Raw genomic sequence first — 22,894 nt, forward strand, 5'->3', positions numbered from 1 at the left:
TGTAAATTTAAATCATAATTTTACTATAATTATTGTAACATTTTGTAGGTAAAACTTATTTTTGAATCATTAGTAATAATTATAGTGCGATAAACTTATCTGGACAGGTGAGAGAGGCGCTACTATCGCGGATAATTATTTTTACTTAGGCATAGCAAATGACAAAGAAGATGACAAGACAACTACAGTTCAACAAGGATCTTGTAAAACTTTTTGACACTGACAGGGGACGCAAGTGAGTTGTCATAATTTAGTTTGACTTATACCCACCGGGTCAGATAACTTTGTCGATCTTTATTTCATGAATTTAAACAATGTTGCCATTATTATTATATCAATGCCTGCTTAATATGGCATTTGTATTTTAAAAAATAAAATTAATTAAAAACTTTACATTTTAAGCCCTAATAGATTACTGCAGTACATTAAAAAGCTCCTGTTGCACCCTGAAGCCATTAAAATGTTGTTGGAGTAAATTATTCATAAAATTCTGAGCCGCACCGCACAACGTTTATAAAAGTTTATAAAAGCTTCTTAGTCTATTCGATTTTTAAAATAAATGTAAATATAAAACTCAGTACATTAGTTTTTGTTCGTCATAAGAAATATGTAATTTTGTAGCTCGTCCTCAGGTCATGCTACTGTACTAATTTTTATGGCAAATCACTCCACTATAATATCTTAAAGAAAGTATACGGACGTAGTATTATAACGACTAGTTATATTCCGCTGTAATCTTTAATTTTGTCAAATAATTCATGTAGAGTTATCAAAAGTTAAATTGATACTTAAATTTTCGATAATTAACTTTTATTTATTACAATAGCAAGCATGTGTAATGTAAGAAGTGTATTTCAAGTAAAGATTTATGTATAAATAAATTCAACCTATTTATGTAATTGTAGTACTGTTACATAAAGAGGTTGACTTTATCTAGTGCAGCGTTCGTTTGTGGTAAGCTGTCCCAACGATCATTAAATTTAAGTAATGTGGCGTGCGTTCAACAACTGCGGGTGACCGCTTCTTTAGCGAAAAGTAAATAATTTAGACATTTACCATCTTACCACTTAATCATCTCCTATTTCCGATATTAAATTAAAATATAAAAAGTGGTAGAGCCCGCAACAACATCGTGAGTTCCACGAATGAGCCGGTTCGACCAAAGACATACCAAGATCACACATTAAGTGGAATCAACTCCGTGTTTCGTCTGATGTAGGCGCGTGCCGGAGACCTAATTCTATTCTTCTTTCCTTTCCCACCCTTTTCTTATAAGTAGAGTATATCCTGTTCCTATGCGTCTCCTCTTCCGACCAGTAAACGCAAAGCGGCAATTACGGATACGAATTAAGGTGGCTGCTTGCTCGTTTGGCTCCTTACAATATAAATAAAATTTTAGTGGTTTTAATTTTAAAGCAAAATGATGGATGATAGATAAATATGGAACCTATTATTTTCATTTAATTCTGCTTACGATTTATTTTATCAACTAGTTAAAATTTTGTATAAAATGTTTATATTTGGTATTCTAGTTATTTGAAAAAATAATCAACGATAGAAATACTGAATAATTAATAGACAAGGATTAGATACAAAGTGAAAGGTTTATAATAATAAATAGCTACGGCAAATCGATTCCATTATCCTAATTTGCATATTACCTGTAAGCTCTTCATGCAAAATGTTGAATGACTGATTCCCAGCATTGGTATTGTGCTTCATATGAAGTAAACCTTTGGTTAAGTGATTCACAGGTCATTTGTGAGTGTACTTTGATGTGTGACAGTATAAGATCATACTTTCGTAATTATTGTTTTCTATTTTTATTTATGTATGTAATTTCTTGATAAGAATTAGTTTTTTGAAGTACCATTTTCAATAAAAGTTAACCAACACTTAATTAGGAGTTTCGTCAAAGTAATTTGAATTTTTATCAAACCATTTTTTTCCTCGTACATGCAAAAGGTGATTGTGAAAACCATTTACTAAATTCTTATCTTAATTTTCTTTTACTGTGTTAAGTACATGGCCATTATTATATCACGTTATTTACATACTGGTATTTACTGACAAGAGTCTCGTTATACCTCTTGTATTTAAAAAAATAACTGTTATCTCATTCTTAACGTGCGACTGATAACCGTAAAATTTAATTACGAAAACACCTGTATAAAACATATTGTTATCTTTATTTTCTTAAAAGCGATGATAATATGTTATTGTAGATGTACTATAGCCTTGAAAAGCCACTGTAACATAGGGACCTTTTCATAAATACGTTCGAGTTGTACGTACAGAATTATTTTTATATTTACACAGTTGTATAAAGAGCGTCGGTGGCTCAGGGGTAAACCACTTGACTTACAATCTGCAAGTGCTGGGTTCGAATCCCGCCATGTACCAATGTGTTTTTCGGTTCTCGATTTACATATGTACATTTATCCGACGTTGTTACGGTAAAGGAAAACATCGTGATGCAACCTGCACATACTCGTATCTGAGGAGAAATTTAAAGATATGTGTGAAGTCAAACCGCACTGGGCCAGCGTGGTTGACTATGGCCTAGTCACCCCTAACTTGGTGTATGTTCCGGGAACCTGATTGTCTATGTATAGTGAGCTGATGATGATGATGATTAAGATAAATATAAAAATTTAAATTAAAACAACGTCACTACAATTTAGAAAAACGAAAAGCGAGCTGGAAAAGTTCCAAAGCATCGTTAGTAAAATAACAAACTTGTACAAGAGGTCTTTGATTTAAATAGCGTGATACACAGACATATTTACCCTGCACATGTTTGAGTTAGTTAGTATGTTAATACAAACCAGTATTATTAAATCTATGGAATATTTACTCTGTTTTACCCTTTTATCGTCCGGCAATTCAAAATTAAAGCAATTGCAGTACGAGAATTATTTTTATATTTTTAAAAATAATAGGACCTATTTATATTATTTCAGTTTTTATACATTATTTTATTACATTATACATACATTTTTTTAAATATGTATATTTTTGCAAAACTTCTGGAAACAAAGATTTTGATGTTTTTGTTTAATAGTATTGTTCTCTTTTGTTAAGCTTCTCGCAATTGTATTTTCAAATAACCGCTTTGTTATTCCAAAAAAAAAAACAAGACCACCTTATTGTGAAGAATTCCGCTCTACAAATATACCATTTAATAACAAAAGTTTTAATGCATATCTGACCTCTATTGTTTGTTTTATACTTGGACTATTTTTCCGTTGCGCTCCGTACATCGCGTATTAACCTACTTTGAGATATTAAAATATACTAACTTTGCGTGATGATGCTGACATTGTAGGAGCAGTGATTGGTTAAATGACTTAAAGTTAAACTGCACGTTTACACAAATTTTTAAATCAAAACATAGCAGTACAATTTTAAAATGGAATTTCTTTTAAAGTTAAAGTTAGAGTTCATCATTATTATCTCACTATACGTTTCAACCGAGGGGCTCGGAGCTTACAATAAGCTAGGGGTGACAAGGCCATAGTCAACAACGCTGGCCTGCTGTGCGGGTTGGTTGACTTCACACGTATTTAAGAATTTCCTCACAATGTTTTCGTTCACCGTAAGAACGTCGGATGAATGTACATAATATGTAAATCAAAAAACGAAAAACACTTTGATACATGACGGGATTCGAACCCATGAACGCTCCTAGAAGTTAAAGTGAAACTTAGAGTTACAAAATTAAAATAAGAGGAAAGATTTGACTGTCTTCATTAAATTGGCTCCTAAATTAGTTTTTCACTGTTAGGAAGCTACACTATCTCCTGGTGACGTAGGCTTATTACTAAATATTTTAATTCCGCGCGGGCGAAGTGGCGGCCAGTTTCTAGTAAGAGTTTTATTTTGTTACCTATTTTTTTTTACTTGTCTTATCTCCTTTTCTTTCAAAGAGAGAATGAGAGGAAATGGAGTATGTTTTTGTAAAGGAAACTCATTGTTAGAGTAGCATTTAACATAAATATTGTCAAATCTAAAGCATTTTGTTAGGTTTCTGAATGAAAGCAACCATACGCTCATTATCCTTTCGAGTAGCAATTTTCTTGTGACGTTTTGAGTTCCCACTCAAATTTACATTTATGTAAATGTAAGTGGCATTAAACCCCTTTCTATTTCTGTCCTAATCCCTTAATAAGATCCAATAGCAATATAAATAATATTTAAATGTATTTTATCTATATTTCTAATGCCTAGTAATATATTCCACGTTAGAAGGAACGGTGAACGTTCCAGTTGGTGTTTACATTATTATAGATGTAAAATTAGCGATAGATTCGATCGGTGGACTGGAATAATGTAAACTGGGGAAAATGCTTTCATACATTTTATGTACTAAGTTTCGAGAGTGAGTGAACTTTATTAAAAAAAAAAAAAATTTAAGTTATAATACTCTATATTCTATCCTTGGAAACATAGGCTGAAGGTAACAAATTAAAGATAGCCATTTAGTATATATATATTCATCGTTAAAACCCCAAAAGCAATTAAAGTCACGTTCTCACAAAATATGGCAACGATTAAGTTAAGACAATAAGTACAATGGAATATTAAATCGGCTTTTTAATTGTTTTATTATGATTATAAAGTCTTTGCATTAAAGGCTTAATAGAAGCTTTGAACACTTTCCTTAAATAAAACGGGGCCCCGTGCAATTTTATTTGTGAACATTTTAGACAGTTGTTTTACTACAATAACTGAGAATAACAAAATGTGGATTAAAACATACTTTTTAAATGTAGCCCTAATAAGTTACCTGTAAGTTATTTACTTAAAAGGCAATCAGGAAAAATATTAATATTAATATTATATTGAATAAACCAAGATTAAATTTTACAATAAAAATATGTCACGAAACAAGACAACGTGTAATTTTCTAAATTCTTAAATGTGTTAGAAGTCTTCTAAATCTGGAAATGTTTTGTCGCTTGATATGCTATATAACTGTATACATTGCAATAATATGCAAGATTTTCAGCATAAAGCAAAGCAAAAGGCATTTACACCCAGTTAGTTTCGCTGCACTGCGGACTGAAGAACGTTTGCGAATTCAGTAAACGAAAGTTCTCGCCTAGCTCTACCAGTTACACAGTACTATTCAAAGTGTATAGCGGCTCGCAATTCGCACCAAATGACGTAAAGAATTGCTGGGTCGGGGACAACCCGGCTCGCGCTTTCCTACACCCGCATTGGACCCATGCGAAGACATGTGCTTGCAGCTAACTACAAGCAACCATAAAGTATGAATCTTATAATACCTTGTTTGATTTGGCAGTAAACGTTGTAAACAAACCGTTTCCGCCTCAATGATATAGCAATTTAAGACAACAACGTTGTTTTATAGTTTCTAAAGCCTAAAGATGTACTTGAAAACTCTTACACATACATATTTTTGTTACATATTGCAATTTTAAAAGTAATTAACTCAAATCAAATACAAGTATAATGTTAGCAGAAGTATGTCTGTCTTATTATAAGCAAAGATATGAGTTTGGTTCGATCAAGAAACATGTTTTTCAATAAAAACGTTATCTTCTAGAATTGAAAGAATTCAAAGAAATGTCATTAGAAATTAAAGTATAAAATTGTTATTATTATCTAAGACAAACATCACACAAATAGGCGGTTAAAACTAAACATCTGAAACTAAAAAATATATATAATCTTAAAACAACGATAAAATAACACAGATACGACAGTACTGTAGCAGACTATGGTAGTAACTGATAGTAATTCAAATTCCTTTACAGATAGCAATGGAAATGTAAGCAATTCACGGAATGTCTTAACATGAGTACCATGAGTACTATTAGCAAAATTATCTAGCACTTAGCATCTCCGTGTCTTTAAACATGATACTGTTGAGTACGATCACTAATCGTTTTATAATGTTATGACTTCAATGAAGAGCGTCGGTGGCTCAGGAGTTGACTTGCAATATGCAGATTCTTGGTTCTAATCCCGCCATGTACCAATATGTTTTTCGATTGTCGATTTACGTCGAAGCAAAACATTGTGATGCAACTTCCACACATCTGAGAAGAACTTCAAGGATACGTGTATAGTCAACCAACCCGCACTGGGGCAGCGTGATTGACTATGACTTAGTCACTCCTAACGTAGGGTAGGCTCCGAGCCCCTCGGTGGGGAAGTGTAATGAGCTGTTGATGATTATAATGACTTAATTTTATTAAAGTCATCATGATACATAGCTTAATATAAAGAAAAAAAACTTAATGCTTATTCTCTATTAATTATGCGACAGATTGTGAAGCCGTCCTGATGAGACGCTAGAAAAGGTTTAAAAATTTAATACCTTTCACACTTTACAGGACAATACTACATCAGACATTGCATGTTAGATTGAATAAAGAAACAAAATGTTTCAATTAATTCTTGTTTTATTTTTTATATTAGGAAAAAAAACTGTGTTAAAGTGTCATTTATTTAAAGTTTACAAAATATATTTGTACTTGCAAAAGTAACTGAAGTAGTTGTAGGAATTGAAAAAAAATATGTAGAAATTCAATAACGAATGTTTATAAGTATTGGAACAAAATTAGATTTATGAATACATTATTTCATTAACGAATTTATGATAGGACTGATTAGATTTCGAAAGTTTATAGGAAAGATATACGAATGTCTGTAAAAACATTGTTCGAGAGGTTTATCTGGCCGTTTTAATTAAAACTGCCACCCACACTCCATGCACTACGTACGACTGGGTCCCACGATAAAATTGAATCGTTTTTCTAAATGTATTTCGTCTAGACTTCATATGGATAAGGTTTTATGTGTAAAGTATAGTCGAAAAACTCCATTAATTCACTAAAACAAAAAATTTCGGTCTAATCAATCCTAAAGCTAATATTTGATTAAATATTGAAGTAACTTTTTGTGTAGATGCATGTCTTAATTCTTATTTATATAGATACATAATATTATAAATATGAATGTTTAGATGAATGGATGTATGGATGTTTGTGTTTGAAGGTATCTACAGAACGGCTCAATGGCTCTTGATGAAATTGGGGAAGAACATAGTTTAGAAGGAACACATAGGTTACTTTTTAAGTTTTTTTAATGCCGCGCGGAGAGCCGCGGACGACAGCTAATAAATTATAAAAATTTGATTCCGTTCGTTATATTTCGACATTTTTGTCTTTAAGATTATTTTGCTTATGATGGAATGAAAATAAAGACGCGTATAATTGTACAGTGGGGATGGTGTACTAAAAATCTCTATCGTGCTAATTTTTCATAATAATATATACCTTTGATATCTTTATTAAAAACTCGACTGAACTTTTCTATGACAAGGCGTGGGATTCTTCATTAGAGTATGTTCTCGTTCTCTGGAATATTATTATATAGCAACGAGAAATATTCCTCGCTCAGATAAAGTTCACGGTAATTAAAATACGACATGAATAGGGAACTACGAGCATAATATAAAATAGGAAGATTCACAAGAAAGAACATTCATTTCACTTCTTTCAACATTTCTTTACACGGGTATTTTATTTTAAAATATTAATTTGTTATTTTTAAATAGTTTTAGTAGTATTTTACAAATTTATTTTTGATTCAAATTGCTTCAAGTAAATATAGAAAATCGTCCCATTTAATGTAAATTTACTTTTTCTTTAGCCTTAAAAATCTTTCTCACAGCAGTGCTCATAAAATTCCTGCTTAATGAAAAAAACCGACTCCGCGGAAGAAAAATAAAACCTTATGAACCTGCGTTGATATTAACTTGGTTTAGTCTACAAAAGGCTTACGAACTTAATTTGTAGCGTAGCTCCAGTAAGTCTTCATTAAAGTAATAATGTGCAGAATTTATATTAATAAATTTATACAAAAAATTATTTTTAATTCATCAATCATTGTTTACACAGCGAATTTAATAATCTCGTGAAATTAAATAATTAATCATAATTTACTTCAAAAACAAACTAAGTCGGATAACTGTACTTGTAAAAAAATCAATAAACTATACCATTCATTTGTTTTTCTTGGCTGTATTATCTAACAACAATTCACAACTACAACGGACACATAATCCAAACCAAAGTAATTAAACCTCCACCGACGTTCTCAAACGGTATATTCCGTATATTATAGTAGTTCCCGCGAGAACATTATGATTTATGCACCCCATTTATTAAAATTTAAACCAAAATACTGTAACAGCTACTAAATTAAGCAACCCTGGTGAATATTACAAGCATAAGACACTTAAAAAACTGTATACAAAATGGTAGGCTTTCTTGATGAGTATATTATCTCACCGTTAACATAAATAATAATTACTCCCATTGTGTCAATATTTGTGGACTTCTAACATTTTTGTAACGACCAAATACCTAGTAATAAGTCGATTATAAGACAGTCCTTAAAAGGTTTTGCAGGTGTGATACAGACTTTGTCGAATAATTATAGATAAGGAAATGCAAATGAGATTAGAACGGAAATTAGGATAACGGTTACGTCATGCACTTAGCAAAATTCAAAAGTATTAATGCTTTGCCCTTATCATTCACGGTTTTCATTTACCTGTTTTATATTAGACGTACTTAGACGTATTTTAGGTTTAAATTTATTACGAAATTACATCTTAACATAATTTAAAATGGGTCTCTTGTATGTCATGAACAGTTATATTACTATGGAACATTTTAGTGAAAAAAGTAGCAATATTACGACGAAATAATGATACATTTTTATTAAATGTTACGCAGATGAAATGGGCTGTAATAACGCGCAAACATCTGATGCCATCGTCAACAACTCGAAAAAAAATATACATATTGTAATAAGAATCTATTATTATTATTGTATTCTATATTTTATTGCTCTATAAGTTATATATAAATAGTTATATATTCTATCCTTTCTACAGATCGTGCAAATATAATCTTCAATAGATATATGTCATGTTCAACAATGTATACGTTAAACTCTTTTAGGTCTATATGCTAGGTCTTAAGTTTACGTCTCACGGTTGGCTGAGTATTTATTCTAAATATTTATTTATAGTTTTTCTTTTATGTTATTTACTGTTCTCATATTTTAGGGTTCATTAAAAATCGGTGCTGCGGTACCCGCTGCAGCACATGTCGATGGAACACCTTTCCTTTTGAATAAATGAATTTATTTCTTTCTTTCTTTCTTTCTTTCTTTCTTTCTTTCTTTCTTTCTTTCTTTCTTTCTTTCCTTCTTTCTTTCTTTCTTTCTTTCTTTCTTTCTTTCTTTCCTTCTTTCTTTCTTTCTTTCTTTCTTTCTTTCTTTCTTTCTTTCCTTATTTCTTTCTTTCTTTCTTTCTAAAGTCTTGTTATTGTAACACAATGTCAATATAATAAATGTATTGTTTTTACTATGTGCAAATTTCAAACAACCATGCATTCTGTATAGAGATGCCTAGAGCAATGCATACAAGTGCATTTGCAATTCAGATTTGAGCTTTGTTATCTTATCTGAATCCATACACATTAGCCTTACAAGATTTACTGCCGACATAATATGAATCTTAATTAACTTGAAAACTAAATCTGCGTGAATCTCCATTAAAATTCATGAATTAAGACTGCTGCATCAGCTTCAGCCCGCATTGTGCAAGAGGCTTACTGCGGCATCCCATACAACAAATACCACTATTTTTTGTACTATTTTTTCGGTAGTGAAACTCAACATGTAATAAAATCCTATTGCTGCATCTATATATCTTATTTTTCTTATAGTTTTTACGACTTGATAGCGCAGTTCGTGTCGATTATGTTTATTATAAGTTGGAGTAGAGAGGTTCAATAGAAAAAAATAAACTGAATCATAAATATTTATTAATTTAATGTCTAGACTCCGTTCGCCCAGAATTGAAAAAAGCTTCGTTTGTAGTCTTTGTGTTCTTCCAGACTATGGTCTTAATCCATGTCAAATTTCATCGAGATCCGTTAAGTTGTTCTGGAAACGCCTTCTAACAAACATCCATCCATCCATTAAATATTAAATAAGATTGGCTTGCACTGCAACTATCGTGACACTAACAACGTAATCTTAATGTTTTTTAAGCATTTTCCTTTAAAAAATTGAGACATTAACATCAACATGTTTTTTCAATAATATTGAGACCTTAGTTAGTGTATAACAGATTAGGAAAAAAAACAATGAAATTTATGTCATGGTCCAACGGTTGGTGTTAAAAAAATTATTCCGGCATTTTTGTCATTCAAACATAATAATGTGCGGTGTCTGTACTTAATCTCTGTCTATATAAACAATACTTCTATTTAAAAATGTATGTCAAGTTAACGTATAACACATATTTAATGAAGAATTAAGATAGTCAAATTCCGACAGTCTTAAAGTCCGGTCAGGAAAAGACCATGCGATATTATTAAGTGAGTTTTATCAGAAGATTTTGAAACAAATTTAGAAGTAATTCAAACAAACAACCATAGTATCCTCTTAATGAGTTATCAATGAGATAACTTCTATTATGTGTTATTTATTTATACAGTTTCCACAGCTTTCAGTAGATATGCATATTGTCCGGTCACAATTACTCACACCATGTTGACATATCACGTTTGATGATTGTGATCACGGAACAATATACAGAGTGTCCTAAATAAAATGAAACAGTTTTCTGATAAATACGAAATATGATTTCAAGAGCCATCACGATATTGTTTCCACTCATGGTTTTAAAGCGGCCTCCACAATACATTTTTTTATGGATAGATACCTTTAATCATTGGTAACAAATTTGACTCATTTGTAAAATAATGACTAGGCAACCAGATTAACAACGCTGGATTGTTCAATTCATCAATGGTTTTTGGTATTTAATAGGTTACGTCATTTTCAAACGTCCTGTATAAGTAATGCGCACCTGTGACAACTTTTGTCGCTATTGTTTCATTGGACAACATTAAAACAGTGTTGATTTTTCGAACAGAATATTCAATAGTTAATTCCGTGTTCAGTCTGTCATCGCTTTCGTTCACTGTACTCGCTCATTAGCGGGTTCTGTGACTGTTAATTATCGTTATCTTCAAAGGCCGGCACCTAAATGGATATTTGTAATTGTTATTGACACTACATAGCTTTACCGTGTCGTTATATCGCGTTGTGTTTATCAGTGATAAAACTGTGATACAGAAACGCATACCGTGTTCAGATTGAAGTGCTCCTTTCTAAAAATGTGTACGTGAAAAACATGAATTTAAGGAATAGAAATGAATTACAGAACTTGTGTGTTGTACCTCAAGCGTTTAGTTTTAAACAAGTTCATTGTATTTATGATATTTTTTAGTATTTTCGTAATCATCTACGAAAGCACTTTATACAAAGACGCAATTAATTTAAGCCAAACTAAAGAAAATTCAAATTTGGAAAATATAAGCCCCTTCGATGAAATTAAGTTTCATAAGGAGATTGTTAATTCGTATTATAATAAAAGACAGGTAAGCATTCATAAGTACCACATATTAATCGGTTTATGCACTTCAGCATATTAACTTTAAGTCTGTCTTTCACTTTCATCCGTTGGCGCAATTTTATTAAAAAAGGGGTAGGTTAAAGTAAGCCTTAATTTGGTTATGACGTTATTATATACTAAATTTAAAGTACTCAGGACACTGTAAACATGTTTTGAAGTCAGTCAAAATTGAAAATAGTATGCCACATCTGTCAATTTTGCGGGAAAAGCGCGCCCATTTTCCCGATGACAATAACTGAAAATTGATAAAATGTCATATATAATATTATAATGAAATGTATTCGTAATAATCTATGTATATCAGTGAGTTTATAAAATAATACACAATTAAGAAACTTATCTTGTCTGAGCAAACTTTAGTATAAAAATTGTTGGAAAAAGAACTATAGCGTCCTCGTCGATGGACCAATTTCCAGTCCTCCCTTTCTTATGACAGCCTTTTTACCTCCTGAAACTCCCTTTTTATTTTCCCTTCTATTTTTCCTTCTTGCAATTATAAGTTCGGCGTGTCGTATAAAAAGATTACAAAAATCTAATAAAACTGACGTCTACCATTTTAGTCACATTAAAAAAGAGTTTGCTATTTTATAAAAATACATTAAATTTATTTAACCTAATATGTTAAAGGAACTTCAATTTTTTTCTAGGAATGGAGAACATCGAATTTAGGAACGATTTTATTCAAGAATGCTAACATTAATAAATACATAAGAAAGGATAACGAAAATAAAACATTCACAGTTGTGATTTGGAAATACTGGAACTGGTTACAACATCGTCACATGTATAGCTTTGGAGCATCACAGTAAGTTTTGACAATTATCTTCTGTAAATACGGTTGTGTTAATTACAAATGATAACATTTTATGTATAAAACATACTAACTACAATGCGTTGCATTCATCACGCGGAGGAGAAATTCCATCTAATTAAATGTCACCCTTTGAAAACACTCCAGCAGTTTAGCCTACAAGCAACAATGGAACGGACGAAAAGAAAACTGCAATCCATTTTGTATGAAATTAGAAAAACTTACCCTCTTTCTTTACCATACCACAACCACACTATTCTAAAAGCAAACTTCTTCTTTATTTTATAAAACGTTTATTTTGTTTAAATGATGATTACAGGAAAGATATCTCATTAGAAGGGTGCAGTGTCAAGAATTGTGTATTTCCTAAGAACGATCAAGGCTTTGATACGGCAGATGCTGTAGTTGTACATGTACAACACGGATTATTTCCAAATAACACAAAGAAACGAAACCCACACCAAAGATGGATATTTCTTAGCGATGAATCACCGGTAAACGCTTTCTTTCAATCAGAGCGACGGATAAACCTAGAAGATCTAGCGTATATGTTTAACTGGTCAATGACATATAGGTTAGTAAAATTTAACAATAGTATCTGACTATGTACTTGTTGAAATTAAAAATTAAAAAAAAAAAACATTTAAAACCCTATTTGTTTCTAACAAAAAATTATTTATTTAAAAAAAAAGTTCAAGTATCTACTTTTAGAAACATTTAAAATAGAAAAGGGACTAAGATAATCGACGATGATATTGTTATTCCGTTTGTAGATAAATCCTACGCATTGTTTTTATGTTTTTGTTCATATTTGTTACAGATCAGAATCCGATGTGCCAGTACCATACGGAAGAACTGTACCATTACCAGAACCAATCATAGAAACAGCCGAAAAACCAATAACTGATCTTATACCTAACTGGAGGAAGAAACGTCAAGATGTTTTAGCGGCAATTTTAATATCACATTGTGGGGTTTCATATAGGATAGAATTTGTGAATGAATTAAAGAGACATCTCAGCCTCGACGTGCATGGATCTTGTTCAGAAAACCATAAGAATAGGTACTATTAACTTTGTTCTAAATATAAACAATAAAACAGAGTAAATAGTTACTATCGGTTGAATCTTGTTCGATTCCAATATCTAATCGGTGCTTTTGTACATGTTAAGACCCCTGTACGTATGTATGTATACATTGCTTTTTATATTGAATTACATTATTATTGAAAAATTTAAAAAAAAACAGTGCAACATCAATATAATCAAAATAAATGGATTGCAGAAAATACATTCATAAGCTTCAATATTTAAATATTCAAACTTAATACTAATTTATTGTATTTTTACAGCTGTCCGGGACATTTTCGAGCAGATTGTCCAGTCATATCTGAATATTTATTTTACTTAGTATTTGAAAATTCTAAATGCCAAGAATATTTGACAGAGAAATCATTTTATCACGCATATTCTAAAGGTGCTATTCCAGTGATAATGGGTCCTACGGTAGAAGAATGTGAAAAACTTTTGCCTCCGGATTCTTTTCTACATGTTGATAACTATGACACGGTCGAGGAGCTTGCGATGGAAATTATCAATATCAGCAAAGACATGCCAAGACTACTTCTGTATCACGAATGGCGCAGACACTTTCAAGTTCTCAACGAACACGGATATTTTGGTTCTAAATCTCAACATTATTGCAGAATCTGTGAAGCGTTAAATTATAATGATCAAGACGTCAAAATTTATGACGAAGATATGCTAAGACCATTTTTTGATAAATCATCGGCATGTAGATAGAATTTATTATTTATTCCCATTTCAAATGGTTTCTTGTTTGTTGTAATGATGCTGTTATTGCTGAAACAATAAAAAATGTGTCTTTTTCTGTGAGAATATTATTTTCAAATAGTAACGACACACGTTAAACTATTTTATATTATTTTCCCTGCCATTATCACATCCCTGTCAAAAATTAAAATAAGGACTAGAATAAGGAGGAAGAGGAAGTTTTACTTAAACAAAAGGCATATAAAATCATAGAACATTGTTTGGCAGTAGAAACCCACGGATTTCGTTTAAACGGTGAATCTTCAGTGTCTAATGGAGTAAAAGCTGTCCTGTGTGCACAAATATTTGTAATAATCATAATGGTGTAATAATCATGTGTGTTTGTGGTTAAACTCCTCCGAAACGGCTTGACCGATTCTCATGAAATTTTGTGAGCATATTCAGTAGGTCCGAGAATCAGCCAACATTTTTCATACCCCCCCCCCCATTTTTTAACTGTGCGCGGACGGAGTCGCGGGCGACAGCTAGTGAAGTATAACAATTGAGAGATGACAGAACGAAAACTGTCTTTGGCGCCACCTATATAGCTTTAAATTTTTCTTCCCATTGAGTTCGTAAACAACCAGTGTTCCCCTACCATAGAGGAGATATATAGCGCACAAGTGATACCATAAGTTAATATTTTGCCTACATTTATGTTAAATGAGAGAAAAATCAGTTTTCGACCTTAATTTATTTATAACACATACCAAAATGAATACCGTTATAATTTGTTACTTACTTCTTGATTAACAACGTCTTAATTTTTAAGTTTCTACAAATTACTTTTAAAATAGAAAAGAGAACAATTTTTAGATTTTTTTATCATTTTTAATTTCGATACTGGCAACACCTCAAGCTCAACGTCATTGTCTATTGTTTGTTGAAACAATTTGTCATAACAATTTTTCCATTTTTCATCATCATTCTATTTAATACTAATGAACACTGATTCATGTACTAACATTTTCGGAAAAGTATTATTTTCTTTAATATTCCATTATAGTTTTGTTGGCTGTGAAAAATCAATTAATTCCTTATTAATTGTATGTGCCTCCTAAATAGGATAAAATGGAAAATAATATTAATTTTCACAATTTACGACTTGATTTGAATCGGGAAATGGAATCAGAAAATGGTGTATTAACTGAAAATGCGCAGGCGGAAAATGTAGAAGTAAAATTATCTCCTGTACAAATACAACAAGAATATTTTGAAAACTTACCTGATTGTGATTGGGTTAAGTAAGTATTTATTTTAAATACGTGGTAATTAAATTTTTATACTTCAATTTAATGTATTATCCCAACGTAATTATTAAGATTATGTAGACATGTTATTACAAATATAAATAAACATAGAATAAAAATCATCATAGAAACTGTCAACATAATATAAAACTGAGGATATTAGTTTTATATTTATGTGAACCACTATGTCAGTAAAATTTTACCATATCAAAAACTGTTCAACCACAAAAACGCAAATTATTACATAATGTTTATTATTATTACTCTTATTACAGATATGAGAAAAGTAATAGAAATCACCTTCTGCAAAATATAGCATTTGCACTTTTTGGCGGACCAAGTTTTGAAGGAGATTTATTGAATAATAGAGATTACAGAGAAGTGCAACTGGAAGGTTATACATCAAGACAGAAAGAACAAGTTATCAAAATACATGATAAAATATGTGAACAAAGTAGGTATTAGATAAGTCCTAACATAACGTCCTTGACCAAAATTACATCTAGTCACTAAATATAAATGTTCAAAATATATTATCTATAGTCTAATTTTGCCATTCAATTTCTCCCTGTACTTTAAAACTATTTAATGAAACTTACAAGGATTTATGTTTTATCTTCCTTATTTTAAAACAGACTTATTATTTATAGTATAATTTCTTACGTTATTTATAAAATAATTCTTTTGTTGCAGGCAAATATTCTCAGAATGATGAAGATATTTTTATGTCAATTCTTTTAATTGTGTGCGCAAAGCCTAAACCAGTGAAATTTTATCAACTTGAACCGGCTAATTATTGGCTAGACCTGCATCAAAGAAATGACATTGATGTATGGTGTACAGCTGTCTTCAGAGTTAGAAAATGTATACCAACTACAGTTAATGGTATGTTAATAAATGTATAATTTAAGCATACTTTATTTACTAGATTAGCACTATTATATTGTATACAATGTTCAAACATATTTTTAGCAAAACCATGCAGAGTATTCATTGATGATAATGCAAGAGTATATAAAGATTGGGATTCATATTTAAAAAATAATACGCTACCAAAATGTGTCATAATTGTGCCGGAAAATGGTGAATATGGGGGTGTTATTATTGAGGTATGTCTTAATGTTACATTTGTTCTTTGATATTTAAACAATTAAAATTAAATAAAAGAACCATATAAAACTTTTTATATAAAGGTTAAAAGTAAAATTAAACCTTTGTTTAGGATATAAAACACTTCTACTTTGCAGTTCTTTGTTCGGCTATTGGCTTGACCTAGACTCACTAATATTATGTGGCCAATACACTTTGCCAGCTTTATTGACTTCAATTTCAAGGGCAGTAACATTTTGTGTAATTTTTATATTTCAGGGTGAAGAAATTGCAGTGAAATTAACAGTTGCACCATCACCTGCGCTTGGTATTAAAGCTAAAGTATTAAGTTCCGTGGACACAGCTAGCACAGTAGCCTCTTTGGGAGCTGTAGGAGTGCTAGGAGCTGCGGTATTCACACCTATCGGACCGGCTGTTATAGTTGGTGCTACTGTTGCTACGGTCGCCACTGGAGTGTATGGCCTCTTCCGTTCCTCTTTACATCTACATGATAGACGGTCACATGAACAGGTATTTATGGATGTTTAATTTTTTTTTATTTCATTATTTACCTTTAATGGTAGTTGTATGAATAGAATAGACATGAATAAAGTGGACATTACTATCATGAAAGCTTTCTATTGACGCGACCATAAATGCTAAAAATATAAATTAGAGATAAGTAACGGTAATGTGTTATCTTACAACTGATTGTTTGTCAATTAAAGATATACGTAACCATCCAAAAAAATTCTTGTTAATGTATTGATAAGACAGGTCCTTTAACACATTAATAATAATTGTTGAAGATTAGAGGCAGTTTTATTTGGTTATGTTTTTTGATACAAACAGTACAAAGACAATGATAATGCAACAAAACTTTTAGACTGAAATGCATATCTCATTGGATGCAAAATGTCTTATCAGTGCCGCCATAATATGACATCATAGCTATAAAATCGAAAAAATAATGATTTTTTCGAAAAACATAATAAATTAAATTTACTTTTATAAATCACTAGTTTTTACCCGCGACTCCGTCCGCGCGGAATAAAAAATAAATAGAAAACGGGGTAAAAATTATCCTATGTCCGTTTCCTGGTTCTAAGCTACCTGCCCACCAATTTTCAGTCAAATCGATTCAGTTCTTTAGTTATAAATAGTGTAACTAACACGACTTTCTTTTATATATATATAGATTATTTTTTTGATTTTTTAGCTATGTCTAGTCTAGTCATAATATGGCGCTGATAGACATTTCGCATCCAATAAGATATGCATTTCAGTCTAAAAGTTTTATTGCATTATCATTGTCTTATTAATAATAATTATATTAATAATCATTATAGACCATTAGTCCGACGGATGCAGAGGCGCGAGGTAGTTGGATCAACATCGCTGCTTCAAGCGTAGGTTTAGCTGCGAGTGCCGCGGCCGGTCTGCTCTCGCGTTCCGCAGCCGCCGGCAGTAATCTGACAAAGGTCAGTATACAGTATTACTTAATTTTTGTAGCAATTGATTATTATTAAGAACTTAAAAGGCGAATAAATTGAAATTTAGATGCTTACTAACTTTTACCACTCATCAGTCATGTGACTTGTTTATTTTTAGCTTCTTTCATTCTATTTTCTAGTCAATTGCTTAAATTTTTACTTAGTGGCTACTGAATAATTTACTACTATAATTCTCTATGGCTTACTTACTTGGGGGCGCGGCAAAGCCCCCACATATCCATAGTCGCATACCTGTAAAAGCGTATATACAAAACAGTGATTTAAGATTTAATAATTCAACTTTGCAGACTGGTCAGGCGCTGACTTTATCAGTGGACTTACTTCGTCACGCCAACATATTCACGGGCGGCGTTGGTGTCGCTAACAGTCTCCTTGGTATGATTCTCAAAGTAAGTCAAATTATTATAAAACCGGGACTAAAACTATTCATTCAGCTTTGGAGGAGAGTTTTTTGTGACCAAATTATTTTATTAGAAAATTACACTATTTTAAATTACATTAAAAATATTGCTCATATTGTTTGGAAATGGATTTTGTGTGTTTAGAAAAAGGCGTCAAATTTTGTGGCATCTATATTTAACACAGAAAGTCTCAAGTTTATTTGACCGATTACATAAATTAGATAAAGAAATCTATGAAATTATTTTATAATTGGAGGTAGTATTAATCTATATATATATAAAAGAAAGTCGTGTTAGTTACACTATTTATAACTCAAGAACGGCTGAATCGATTTGACTGAAAATTGGTGGGCAGGTAGCTTAGAGCCAGGAAACGGACATAGGATAATTTTTACCCCGTTTTCAATTTGTTTTATTCCACGCGGACTCGGAGTCGCGGGTAAAAGCTAGTAATTAATAACAAGATTCTTTTATAAAACCAATCCTTTTATCGTATTGGCAAGATATTATCGTAATAATTTGTCCACAGTACCGCAAACATGGCGAGACGCCCAATAAACTGGAGCTGTTCCAATTCTCAGCCGCCATCTTGTTTTTCTGTCATGGCGTTATGTCAAACCGCACCGCGCAGAACATCATAGAGGATGCTCAGACTAACACCATCAATGAATACAGAACGACGCTCAGAAGCAACAGACACAGGTGAGTTCATGATCTCATAAAACACATGGGAAAAGTAGAACGATTTTGCGATTCGATTGATGAGTGAGGTGCCTGAAATCATTACATACTTTTTTTAATAGAATCTGATTAGAGAGGGATGATAGGAGAAGAAAATATCCTTTTTTTTGTATCTTTTGTAGGGCAACACTTTAGATTGTTATCTACCCATCAGGGTAGGATGGGTTTTGTGCTATCAGGTGAACCGGTTTATGTAACAAGGTTTATGAGATAAGTTGATTTATTATTTGAATAGCGTCAATGTCAAATCACTTTTTTTATTTTTAGAAAAATATTCGACAAAATCAGTGCCGAATCAAGAAGAGTACAAGGCACTATCCAAGGTAACGCTGAAGTTATCAAAGGTATTAAAACCATCGCCGACAAAGATCAATTCTTTGCCGACGTTCTGCGAATAAACAAAGATGTTAATCAACACAAATTGAGAATATCAATGACATCGGACGGTCAAGTGAATTTAAACGCTCAGCACAAGTTCAATCCCGCGGAACTCTCGAGTTTGGGTAAGGAAGTGAGGTCCGAACTCTTTAGTAATCTAGGTCCCGCTAATGTTACGACTAGAAATGTTTCAACAAAACTTACACCTACTTTCTCTGTAGCACAAAATCCTAATTCTACAGAAGAGAATGGTTTTCTTGTTGGAATTCATCCGGGTGAGGTTTTAAGAATAGGTACTTACTTGGTAAGAGTCAGTGCTACGGGGGCTGAGGACATTTCAAGGCTACTCGAGGATCTAAGTCAGGAAGTCTATGCTAACCTTATGACGATCTGTCTCAATATACTTTCAAAACTATTGCCTGAAGACATCGCTCGCTTAAAACTTTTGAGTCCTGAAGAAGATTTGATAGTGCAAATTGTAAAATTCGTTTTTAATTATTTAAAACACGAAAGACCATTGGGTGATCCAAGCAGGGATAATGATAATGGTATAATTATAATTTTAAAAGAATTTTTCCAAGATGGAGTAATTCGAAGTAATACAATTCTACATTTAAAAGATCGATTAATGGATTGGGTCAATCGTCAAATATCTGATAGAGATTTACAATATCCTTCAAAGAAGCAAATCATATGTAATATATGTACTGGGGTTCGTTTTGGGTAATTATTTTAAAATAATATCACAGCAGTGTAAAATTGATTGTTGCTTATATATTGATAAAACCAGAGGTAGGCAAATTTCGTTAATCGTTAATTCGTTAATTAAATAATTAACTTCGTTAATCGTTAAAGCATTGAATTCTCGAAAATTTTACGCAAGTTAAAGTTAAACGTTAAAAGTTAACCATACCAAAATTATACTGCTTGTGGCGTGACGCATTATTTAAACAAAATGACAACACGTTTCCAAGTTTCTAATGTAACAATTAACGGACTAAATTAACGGAAGTTGAGTTTAACGGAAGTTAACACTTTTTGAAGTTAACTTAAAAGTTAATCCGTAAAGCAAAATGTTAACTTCTTTAATGAACGATTAACGGATTAACGATTTAATGCACACCCTTTGATAAAACGCTTCCAGATATTTATAGAAAGGCATAAAAATGACATAATGTATTGGATAAATATTAGCTTATGCATGAATATGTCTTTTATATCTTATATAAACATAATATATGTTACTTATATAAATAATTCCCAAGAACAGTAAAAATTAAATTTATTGAAATTACCAAAATTATTTCATGTTCCTATGTATTGACCAAATAAATAAAATTTTATCTAGAATGTAATAAAAATTATATAAATATAGTATGGGACGAAATCTGCAATTTGAAACATATCAAAATTTTATAATATAAAGTTATTATTATATCTAATATATAAAATTCTCGTGTCACGGGGTTCGAACTTGAACTCCTCCGAAACGACTTGACCGATTTATACCAAATTTTATATGCGTATTCAGTAGGACTGAGAATCGACTACTATCTATTTTTCATACCCCTATTAGGATTTTTTTAAAGCGCGCCGATTGAGTCGCGGGCGACAGCTAGTATATATATTTATATAGTATATATATATATATATTATATATATATATATATATCATTTTTTTATATTTATACACTATCTCATTTTGTACTTGTGCTAGTATTTTATATAATATTTAATAGTTTAGTAATTAGTTTATGAAAAGTGGGAAAGATATTATTCAGGAGTACAACCGTGGTTTAATTGCACTAAATAAATACCTGCTTTTCACTAGATTATTTTTTAAAGGTGATCATCCACTGCTTAAACGTCCATAAAAATATTTTTTATCTCAATTACGTTATGTTTTGTAATGATTTTTCGTCAGTGGAAATGGGCTATTAGGATATTAATTTAAGTGCACTGTGATTTTGTAATATTGTAACGTTAGTGCCTTCAAAATGTCTCCTAAATAATAGGGGTTTAAATGCAATGCATTATCTAGATTATAGGCTTTATATTCAATTTATTAAATCATATTTATTACAAAAAATTGTTTTTTTACTAAACCCGAAAACTCCATTCAGTGACGTAACTACCTAGGGACTAGGCAGGGCAGTGCCCCGAGGCCCTCCAGCTCAGGGAGCCCTCGAATCTTTACCAGAAATCTCGATCGAAGTGAACTTTTGGAAATTGCTCCCATTTTCAAAATAAATATGACAGGTTGCATGCAACCCCACTTTAATCATGTTCAGAGAAATTCAAAAGTTATGCTTAGGGAATTTCCCTAAATTCTTTCTGTAGGTTGGCAGTGTTGTCAATTTTACGAATGTGCGCTTATTATTCTATTCATCGATGTGAGTTTTATTGTGAATTCGACTTATGTTTTTTTTTTTTCGAGAACGGTAAAAAAATTAATGCTGTATCAGGAGTAAGTAAGCTAATGTCAATAAACTTTTTTGTTCAATTTTATTTGATTTTACCACTCATGTTAATGTCCGTTAAGTCAATAAATCGTGTCAAATCTGTACATTTCGGTTACAGCTCATTGTATAACGTGACATATCGTGAAAAAATGCTAGACACTTGCAGTAGGAACATTAATTCAGGTGAGCAGGACATCGTTCATGTGTCTCCCCTCCACCGTTAAATGTGGTAACACTAACGGTGTTAATTTTTTTTCCGGGGATTCCCCAAGGACACTTGTAGCGTATTATTGTGTTTCTCTTTCCTTTTATTTTATTTTTAACGTCGTCGGTGAACAGTGAGTGAGATCTACCTACCTACCTACCTACTCGAACACAATCTAATATTGTATTGTTTAAATAAATTAGAAAACTAAAATTATAGATATAATTAAGAAATAGTGGTGCATTTAAACGCAAACAATGCCAAGAAAGCGAAAATAGGAAACAAAAATTGCCCAAAATTGACAAGTTTTTTAGTCACCCTTTGCAAGTACATCTGGTAAAAATATTTCTAATGATAGTGACTAATGTGGTAACTGCAGTGTTGGTTGAGAAGCCTACTGAAGACGATTCGACAATTATTGCAGTTGGAGATACCTCCGTCTTTATATAATAAACCCTTGAATCTTCTCTATTTCGTTTAATAAAATAAGCCAAACAGGCTAATAAGCCAAACCTACACCAAAAATTTATTGTAATTTATGTTATTGTTTAATATTTTTATTACCTGCCCTGATGTACACAAAAAAGAGTAAGTAGAATTTTCAAAGTATTTGTATATTTCATATTTTTTTTGATAAAACCTAATCAGTTTACAAAGCAGTGGGGACCCATTTTT

The 22,894-nt window shown here is 31.5% G+C and overlaps 2 protein-coding genes across 2 annotated transcripts; both read left to right on the forward strand.

Moving 5' to 3' along the window:
- Positions 1 to 11,005: 11,005 nt before the first annotated feature.
- On the forward strand, positions 11,006 to 14,185 carry LOC106718115 (4-galactosyl-N-acetylglucosaminide 3-alpha-L-fucosyltransferase FUT6). The gene is made up of 5 exons (XM_014512120.2): positions 11,006 to 11,501; positions 12,184 to 12,341; positions 12,667 to 12,921; positions 13,168 to 13,410; positions 13,699 to 14,185. Exons 1-5 carry the CDS (start codon positions 11,274 to 11,276, stop codon positions 14,147 to 14,149), a joined length of 1,335 nt encoding a protein of 444 aa, XP_014367606.2. The 5' UTR covers positions 11,006 to 11,273; the 3' UTR covers positions 14,150 to 14,185.
- Positions 14,186 to 15,105: 920 nt separating this feature from the next.
- LOC106718063 lies at positions 15,106 to 20,394 on the forward strand. The gene is made up of 9 exons (XM_045679673.1): positions 15,106 to 15,423; positions 15,705 to 15,883; positions 16,123 to 16,314; positions 16,402 to 16,538; positions 16,798 to 17,049; positions 17,868 to 17,999; positions 18,320 to 18,421; positions 18,963 to 19,135; positions 19,442 to 20,394. Exons 1-9 carry the CDS (start codon positions 15,251 to 15,253, stop codon positions 20,277 to 20,279), a joined length of 2,178 nt encoding a protein of 725 aa, XP_045535629.1. The 5' UTR covers positions 15,106 to 15,250; the 3' UTR covers positions 20,280 to 20,394.
- The last annotated feature ends 2,500 nt before the right edge of the window (positions 20,395 to 22,894 follow it).

This window comes from Papilio machaon, chromosome 10 (assembly GCF_912999745.1).
Source record: "Papilio machaon chromosome 10, ilPapMach1.1, whole genome shotgun sequence".
NCBI lineage: Eukaryota > Metazoa > Arthropoda > Insecta > Lepidoptera > Papilionidae > Papilio > Papilio machaon.

Excerpts from the sequence above, each read along its gene's own strand:
- LOC106718063 (XM_045679673.1), top strand. The coding sequence starts at position 15,251 with ATGGAAAATAATATTAATTTTCACAATTTACGACTTGATTTGAATCGG. Across the intron at positions 15,424-15,704 it reads CCTGATTGTGATTGGGTTAA|ATATGAGAAAAGTAATAGAA; the intron begins GTAAGTATTTAT and ends CTCTTATTACAG. Across the intron at positions 19,136-19,441 it reads CTCAGAAGCAACAGACACAG|AAAAATATTCGACAAAATCA; the intron begins GTGAGTTCATGA and ends TTTTATTTTTAG.
- LOC106718115 (XM_014512120.2), top strand. The coding sequence starts at position 11,274 with ATGAATTACAGAACTTGTGTGTTGTACCTCAAGCGTTTAGTTTTAAAC. Across the intron at positions 11,502-12,183 it reads CGTATTATAATAAAAGACAG|GAATGGAGAACATCGAATTT; the intron begins GTAAGCATTCAT and ends ATTTTTTTCTAG. Across the intron at positions 13,411-13,698 it reads TCAGAAAACCATAAGAATAG|CTGTCCGGGACATTTTCGAG; the intron begins GTACTATTAACT and ends GTATTTTTACAG.